We start from the raw sequence: 9,373 nt of genomic DNA on the forward strand, positions 1-9,373 counted from the left end.
CCAGTATTATTGATCTTGGAAATTTTATACAGTGCCACTTGAAAGTATGTGAACCCCTTGAGCACTTAAGCGTTTTCTGTTGTTTTACCATGATTTTTCATTTTTTTTATCACCAATTTTCCATAGATGAAATGTCAGGTTCATGTTTATCATTTGCATGTACTTGTTTAGAGGAAATTGTTTGAGTACCCAAAAAACTACATGAAACATGGAATTAGTCCATTTCAAAAGTAAGTGAACCCCCAGCTGAATTGATAAAGTCTAGCAGGTAACAGATTCAGTGCAACTTATTTGGGTGATTAATTAGTCAATTGAGCAAACCGATCATCTGAGACATCCTTAGGGAAAGGTTTGGGCAACACAGATTAAAAGAGAGAGGGAACCAACCAAACTACTGTAGTGCCAAGGTGTACCCACACAGATCAACAATGCCGAGAGGAAACGAGATATCCGAGAACATCAGGAAGAAGGTACTGACAGCCCATCAGTCTTGGGAAAGCTATAAGACCATCTCCAAAAGATTCCAGCTCCATCCATCCATCCAAGACAAATAATTTTTAAATGGAGGGCATTCAATATGACCGCATCTCTGCCTAGAAGTGGATGCCCATCAAGACCATCACCAAGAAGCACCAGAAGAAGAATAAATCAGGTAAAAGTCAACCCACACATCACCTCTAAAGAGTTTCAGACCTCTCTGGCAGCATCTGGGGTAAATGTACATGGGTCTACAATCAGACGAAAATTGTTGGTTTTGATCTTGACAAAATAATTCTATCTCGGACTCATCTGTCCAAAGAAGGGACTTCCAGAAGGCCTTTGGTTTATCCAAGTGCTCTCGGGCAAAGTTGAAACGGGCAGTTTTGTTCTTTCTTGAGAGCAGAGGCTTCCTACTAGCAACCCGATCATGAATGTCATGTCTATTCAATTTTCGTCTGATTGTAGACCCATGTACATTTACCCCAGATGCTGCCAGAGAGGTCTGAAACTCTTTAGAGGTGATGTGTGGGTTGACTTTTACCTGATTTATTCTTCTTCTGGTGCTTCTTGGTGATGGTCTTGATGGGCGTCCACTTCTAGGCAGAGATGAGGTCATGTTGAATGCCCTCCATTTCGAAATTATTTGTCTTGGATGGATGGATGGAGCTGGAATCTTTTGGAGATGGTCTTATAGCTTTCCCAAGACTGATGGGCTGACAGAACCTTCTTCCTGATGTTCTCGGATTTCTCGTTTCCTTTCGGCATTGTTGATCTGTGTGGGTACACCTTGGCACTACAGTAGTTTGGTTGGTTTCCTCTCTCTTTTAATCTGTTTTGCGCAAACCTTTCCCTAAGGATGTCTCAGATGATCGGTTTGCTTAATTGACTAATTAAGCACCCAAATAAGTTTCACTGAATCTGTTACCTGCTTGACTTTACCAATTCAGCTGGGGGTTCACTTACTTTTGAAATGGACTAATTCCGTGTTTCATGTAGTCTTTTGGCTACTCAAACAATTCCCTCTAAAAAAAGTACATGCTAATGATAAACATAGACCTGACATTCCTTCTATGGAAAATTGGTGATGAAAAAAATTAAAAATCATGGTAAAACAACAGAAAACTCCTAAGTGGTCAAGGGGTTCACATACTTTAAAGTGGCACTGTATGTGTTTTATTGTTATGAGTAGTTATGTTGGCTGGCTTGGTGCATGTGTCATTTCAGTTATAAATGCATAGTATGGGTGGCAGGATGCAATAGCAGTGCACAACTGACTGAAGGAAGCTGCAACACGCGCCATATACTGTATCCATGATCCGTAAAACTGAAAAATCAAACAAGCAGTCAATAATTTCCCCCCTAAACTGTCATTGTATGCATAGCCTTTCGCACAGCCTTGACATTTGTGCTTGGAGGGGCAAACATTTTATAATTGATATCTGTACACTTTTGAAAAGTTACTAGAACATAGTCTCAATTTAAAATTTTTGATTATTGGATGTTGAATGTTTGCATTTGAGAAGGTATGTTAAATAGGCCTACTAAATAAAGGCAAAACGATGCAAAATTCAGTTCTAGTGATAGAATTAAATGATATGCACCAATGTAATCTGTCGTTTTTCATTTTCCGATTTTTGAGTACGAATGGAAATCCAAATCAGCTCTTGAAATCGACGTCCATAACTGCTCTTTGCATAACAGGAAGAAGCTGAATCACCGAACAAAAGAGGAAACTCGCATCTAACCTTTTCCGTCACAATGTGATGTCACTTGACATGAGTGCTCAATTTGAATTAATTTATTACAAAAACAAATATAATATAATTCAGATTTATGTCGTACAATCATTGTATTTGCATAGAGTATGCTTATTATGTTAATTGCATTACATTATAAGAAATATTTCTTGCAGTTTTTCTTAGTTGCTATTTGATAAAACTGTTCAGCCTCCATTTCATCTATTCACTTATGCACATCATTACATCGATTTCTCATTCTTTTGCACATTCATGGTCGAGTTTTTAATCGCACCTGACAACCACCATAGTTTCTCCTACAGATTCGGAAAGAGAGAAATATTCAGTTGGTTGCAATCTGCAGCCTTACCGCTAGATGTCACTAAATCCTTCCTACCTTGAACCTGATCTGTAGATTCTTGTGATCGAACTACCGGTTTATCTAACGACCAAAGGGTCATTGTGATGATTTTTTAATTGGCAGTTTTTTAATTCTCTCGTAATACTTTTGCAATTAGCATTTCCTTGCAATATTTTTGTATTACTTCACAAACTTTTTGTGTGTGACAACAGAAGGATTGCGAGCTACATTGCGTGGGAACTCTAAAGTATTGTAAGGAACCATATACAGCCGCGGAAAAAATTAAGAGACCACTTCAAAATTATCAGTTTCTCTGGTTTTACTATTTATTGGTATGTGTTAAAGTAAAATGTACATTTTAGTTTTATTCTATAACCTACTGGCAACATTCCTACCCAATTTCAAATAAAAATATTGTCATTTAGATCATTTATTTGCAGAAAAATGACAATTGGTCAAAATAGCAAAAAAGATGCAGTGTCTTCAGATCTCGAATAATGCAAAGAAAACAAGCTCATATTCATTTTTAAACTACACAATACTAATGCTTTAACTTAGGAAGAGTTCAGAAATCAATATTTGGTGGAATAACCTTGATTTAAAATCACAACTTTCATGTGTCTTGGCATGCTCTCCACCAGTCTTTCACATTGCCGTTGGGTGACTTTATGCTACTCCTGGCGCAAGAATTCAAGCAGCTCGGCTTCTTTTCATGGCTTGTGACCATCCATCTTCCTCTTGATCACATTTCAGAGTTTTTTTTATGGGATTCAGGTCTCGAAATTGGGCTGGCCATGACAGGGTCCTGATCTGGTGATACTCCATCCACACCTTTACTGGCCTGCCTGTGTGGCATGGAGCATTGCCCTGCTGGAAAAAAACACTTCTCAGAGTTGGGGAACATTGTCAGAGCAAAAGGAAGCAAGTTTTTCTTCCGGGACAACGTTGTACTTTGCCTGGCTGAGGTTTGTAAAAGACCATAAGGATTGAACCAAAGCGGACTGGAAGGTCTCCTAGTTCGTCTTCTCTGATGAGTCCAATTTTCAGCTTTGCCCAACACATGGTCGTCTGATGGTTAGACGGAGACCTGGAGAGGCCTACAAGCCACAGAGTCTTGCACCTACTGTGAAATTGGACTCATCAGAGAAGACGAACTAGGAGACCCTCCAGTCGGCTTTGGTTCAATCCTTATGGTCTTTTACAAACCTCAGCCAGGCAAAGTACAACGTTGTCCCGGAAGAAAAACTTGCTTCCTTTTGCTCTGACAATGTTCCCCAACTCTGAGAAGTGTTTTTCCAGCAGGGCAATGCTCCATGCCATACAGCCAGGCCAGTAAAGGTGTGGATGGAGTATCACCAGATCAGGACCCTGTCATGGCCAGCCCAATTTCGAGACCTGAATCCCATAAAAAAAACTCTGAAATGTGATCAAGAGGAAGATGGATGGTCACAAGCCATGAAAAGAAGCAGAGCTGCTTGAATTCTTGCGCCAGGAGTAGCATAAAGTCACCCAACGGCAATGTGAAAGACTGGTGGAGAGCATGCCAAGACACATGAAAGTTGTGATTTTAAATCAAGGTTATTCCACCAAATATTGATTTCTGAACTCTTCCTAAGTTAAAGCATTAGTATTGTGTAGTTTAAAAATGAATATGAGCTTGTTTTCTTTGCATTATTCGAGATCTGAAGACACTGCATCTTTTTTGCTATTTTGACCAATTGTCATTTTTCTGCAAATAAATTATCTAAATGACAATATTTTTATTTGAAATTTGGTAGGAATGTTGCCAGTAGGTTATAGAATAAAACTAAAATGTACATTTTACTTTAACACATACCAATAAATAGTAAAACCAGAGAAACTGATAATTTTGAAGTGGTCTCTTAATTTTTTCCGCGGCTGTATATAAGGGCCAACCAAATAACACACGTATCCATATTTTAAAGAAAAAATACAAGCTTTTTCTTCTCTTTGCTCTGTTGAAGTTGGAGGACATGCATTTATAATTCCACAACTTGCTGGATTTATTCTGCAAATGTAACGACATCCTTGTCAACTGGCCAGTTATGGGAATCGCGTGGTATTTGAATATTTTCAACAGATCACTTCTTAACTGAAAACATGTTGTAATATAGGCCTATGTGTGTATGCATTCTCATGTTTGACTAAGACAGAGATTGGCTCTTCATTATAGTATTATAACTGTAATTTGAAGGAATGTTGAAACGTGGAGGTATTGGCATGACTCCCTAAATACTGTAGTAATGCTAATGTGCCAATACTGCTGGTAGGGCAAAAAAAATTTCTGATTGTACCTGAGAACAGTAATAACTCTATATATACAGAATTAACTGCATCTGTTCACGATCAAATAATCGGTATATGATCTAAAAATCTATATGGGACAGAATAGGTATTTTGTGATCACCTGTTAAATCTTTGGATGCTGGCAAATATGGTCACACGGTTTGTATATCCTAAAATCTCATAATCATCAATCTCATAACCACCAACAGACTCAAACTGGCTCAACATTTTTATTTATAATTCATACAAAATTCTTCATTATGAAAGAGGTTGGACAATGGCCAGATATGTTGCAGTATAGAGAACAAAATGAACCACAAACTTAAAACAAGGTATAAAATGTATAACATCTTTAATGTTGTCATCTTTCATTCACAGAGTGTTATTTGTACACTGCTAAACGTGGTAGAAAATCCCATTTTAACCATGTAACAACAAGTGCATGATTTACTGGAGCAAACTTAAATACACCATTCAAAAATGCAGACAGCTTGATGAGTACAGAATTTAGCATTTCGAGGTTACTGCAGGCGGGACCCTTACTCTCTATGAACCAAGACAAAGAGGCCCAGCATACACAGCACAGCATACTGCAAGGTAAAAAGGATCAGTGGTTAAATGCAAAACAAGTTAAGAGGTTGAATACCAAATCATACAGCCTCTACCAAATTAAATTATTTGAAGTAGAAGGACTGACCTTGAATTTAGGGTAGTCATTCATCAAAATGGTCACGATCCCTATATATGGCACAAACCTATGGGGCGAAAGAGCAATTGTTGTATTGGAGAATTTTCAAATCATAAGCCTATACAGACGAAAACAATAGAATATGGCCACTGTGCAGCCTTTGTTTACTTGAAATGGCACCCAAGATGCAAATCCTCTTAGCTTTGCAGAGACTGTTTTTGAATGTAGGGCTTCCTGTCGCATAGCCATGGCTAGTAGGACTGGTGCTTACCCTCTAGCTCTCCCCACCACATCTTTCTTCTCCAGCCAATGCTGGCCTTGCTTATACAGCCCTCGGTCATCCACAGCATTGTTGTCTCCCTTTGTCAAGAACTTGATGTCTCCATTCTCCCTGGGAGCAGAAAGATGTAGAGCAAAGACACCAGAGGTTCTTAATTGTTTGCAGAATGGTCCATCTTGTGTGTGTTTATCTTTCCTTCACACGACCACATATCATCAGGATGAATTTGAAGCAGACCCCAAAACCAGTTGCCTACAAAACATACCTTACATTGTGGTACATTGCTGTATTCTGTTACTTCAAACTTTTTACTATGTTTAACAGATTGGCATCAGGTAAATCATAGAACTGGATATGCGGTGAACAAACATACAACAAAGCTTTAACTATATCCAAACAAAATCCACACCAATTGTCGTTAAAGTGTCGTGTATAAAAGTAAGCAACTTACTTCTCATGGATTTTCAGCACTCTGTGCACAATAGGAATCTCTCTTCCCTCAATTCTGAAGACCACAATCTCTCCTACTCTGATGGGGTCCTCCACTCTATTTGTAAGGAACAAGAGATCTCCTCGGTGAAATGCAGGCTCCATACTACCACTGAAAGAGAGGACAGCAACATGAGTACAAGAAAAAAATATTGCCTAGTTTATTTGATAGCGTGTTAAAGATGTAAGACGATAACCCACCTGAGAACCACAACAATGGGACTCTCACTGCCCGTCACGACCATTAGGCCTTTCCAAATCATCAAGGCTGAGGACACTATCATCCCAAAATTCAACACCTGGTAGTAGAGCTGCGGGAGAACGTAGATAGCTTCTGTTAACCATATGGCTATGGTCCTCTTAAAAACAACTACTGATTTTCACATAAAATGCATGAAGCATGGAAAAACCCTTCTCAGTTGCATTGCATCGACCGTTCAGTCTCATATTTGGTATTGAGAAGGAGACATTTCACAAAATGCTGGTTGGTTTAAAACGGGTTCCTTGATCAATCAGCAATAAACCTTTGTGGTGTTGGGTCTCTAAATAAGTGGCTAGCTCGCTAGCAAGTTAGTTAAAAACACGTCTTTGTTTGCCAATCACACAATACAGGCAGGCGTTTATGTTACCCATACACACATTTAATTCCACTGATCATATGGCAAATAGTAACAATTTCAGAAAAACCGCTAGATAGGAAACGGTACTGCATCTAGTCAGAATGACGTGTATTAACAGTTCATGCTCTCTGGCTACAAAGCACGCTAGCTAGCTAGCCAGTCAACTATTTTACATTTTCCTTACCTGGCGCTTATTCATTCGCCGAACATCATCGAGGAAGTCTAAAGACAACATTCTGTCAAAGACGGTATTCCCTCAACAACTAGAAAATAGGTTGTGGAAACAATAAATAACACTGCACCAAAACGTATATTCGCTACCCTAGCAATTGGTTTTCGAGGCACAGTGGCGGTGCACTCTCTTCCGGTGTGTTTTGACACCGGAATCCCGCCCACAGTAAGTTCTGTATGAGCATGACATGGGTAACAGTCAGTGTGCAAAGCCAGTTTAACACCATCTTCTCCGTGTTAGAGTGCCAAAAAATAGTGATGTAAAGAAAATATTTCATGAGGGTATATTTAGTATTCTACATAATATAACAGTAGTGATGAAATGATCAATTACTGAACACATTTAAAATTACGCTAATTTCTGTTGTGATGAAAGATGTAGATAACAAGCAGTTCCTGCAGAAGATGCCATTAAGGACCCTGTATGGAACTCAGTAAACATACAGCATGCAGATTACAGACATATGAGTTTTATTTGCAGTAATCTGAAGTAAACATACCAGTAAGGCTCAATGCCCAATGCAGGTTAAAAAGATATACGACGGCTTATGAAAATGCTTCTGATGACAGACCTTGAGATTGCATTATGGCTGTACATGGATTAGAGTGAAATCCTTGATATTACTGTATGCATGTTATCAAAAGTACAAAGTTTCTCTTAATGGTCAGTATAAAAACAGACGTGTGAAAGATTTAAGGGAGCCATTTTGTAGAAAGTGGATCTACGTTTCTAGGATGACAACAACTATGTTGCAACAGTTGATAGATGGACACGCACTTAAATAGAAAAAAATACATTGTGAAGTCAATGTGACCATAAATATACATCTCCAAAGTAATTTATAAAATTGAGTAATATGGGAGATAACATATCCTTAAAAATAACTCTATTAACGACTACCCTAGAACTGCTCAAGACAACTTGTTTTCAAATTCAGACCACTGCGGTATACCATGGAGGTAGGACTACCAGTTGAACTCACATACACTGCAGAACCACACATACATGCATCCTTGATAGTAAATCTTGTGTTAACACGGCCTATACCACATACAATTAGCAAAAAAAGTTTTGCCTTGATTCCACATGATTCTTCATTGACAACTCAACAATCATCCCAAAGAGTAGATGTTGATGGACCATACTTCTAAGCTTACATACTGAATTTAACACCAGTAATGAAACATCTATGAAACCACATGAACATGAAAACAACAAACTACCGAAGAATAAAACAAAATCATAAAATGAGACTGATATTTCTGAATGATATTTCCCATGGACAACACCAACATCGAAGTGTATAATGGGACAACAAAACATGATGTGCATGTAAAGCAAATCTACTGTCAAGCAGATCTGCTGTATCTAACTACAAAAGTGCTACTTTTGATTGTGAGTGGCTCATTTAAAAGTGAATAAAGACAACTTTCTCTCATATGGAACACAAAACCACATTTTCTCTGAGATCAAATACCTGGGTTAAAGATAGCATGTCAGCATTTAGGGAATGAATCATCCCAAACTGTCAAATACTGCTAAATCTCATTCATGTATTCATCATGGGCAAATTGCATTATTCTAAATTACCTCACCTTGGACATAATAAATCTATAACTTTAAGTCATTGTGTATTAAACAATAACTTTCAATACATAATATGGCTACCAATTGCACAAGCCGACATTACTATGGCAAGTCCTGTGATACATCTCTGATGAAATCTAATTCCATTCTAAATTATCTTTGATGACAGATCTTTGGTGACCCTGAAAACTGTCTCTGAAGTGCCTGATGACTGACGACTAGTTTCTTACAATATACAATTCATATAAAATGTTGTGCCTGGACCGCTGTGTGTTGCCATGTACCAAAAACATTTGTTCTACTGTATTTCAAAATACATGTATCATAATTATGGACGTAAATGTAAAGAAAATAATTTACGATTATCATCAACACATACTTAGGAGACATAGATATAGGATAATGTATATACATACACATATACATATGTATATGTATAGATATACACACCAATATTCTGTACATATATGATTCAAAATACAAAAGACAAAACTCACAGGACTCACTGCATCCACATCATACTGAACTCAGTTCATTTGCACCTTTTCAGAGCAAATATAGAACTGTTATTATCCTTCTGAAAAAAACGTTCA

The 9,373-nt window shown here is 37.9% G+C and overlaps 1 protein-coding gene across 1 annotated transcript; it reads right to left on the reverse strand.

Annotated features, from left to right (window-relative positions):
• Positions 1 to 5,212: 5,212 nt before the first annotated feature.
• Positions 5,213 to 7,318, reverse strand: sec11a (SEC11 homolog A, signal peptidase complex subunit). The gene is made up of 6 exons (XM_080842539.1): positions 7,146 to 7,318; positions 6,543 to 6,652; positions 6,304 to 6,453; positions 5,844 to 5,963; positions 5,582 to 5,639; positions 5,213 to 5,474 (listed from the first exon to the last, which is right to left on the reverse strand). Exons 1-6 carry the CDS (start codon positions 7,194 to 7,196, stop codon positions 5,424 to 5,426), a joined length of 540 nt encoding a protein of 179 aa, XP_080698665.1. The 5' UTR covers positions 7,197 to 7,318; the 3' UTR covers positions 5,213 to 5,423.
• Between the last annotated feature and the right edge of the window lie 2,055 nt (positions 7,319 to 9,373).

The sequence above is a fragment of the Sprattus sprattus genome, assembly GCF_963457725.1.
Source record: "Sprattus sprattus genome assembly, chromosome: 7".
Classification (NCBI taxonomy): Eukaryota; Metazoa; Chordata; class Actinopteri; order Clupeiformes; family Clupeidae; genus Sprattus; species Sprattus sprattus.

Coding starts and splice junctions, on each gene's coding strand:
- sec11a (XM_080842539.1), bottom strand. CDS start 7,196: ATGTTGTCTTTAGACTTCCTCGATGATGTTCGGCGAATGAATAAGCGC. Junction 6,653..7,145: donor GGCGAATGAATAAGCGCCAG/GTAAGGAAAATG, acceptor GTTCTCCCGCAG/CTCTACTACCAGGTGTTGAA. Junction 5,475..5,581: donor ATGACTACCCTAAATTCAAG/GTCAGTCCTTCT, acceptor TTTACCTTGCAG/TATGCTGTGCTGTGTATGCT.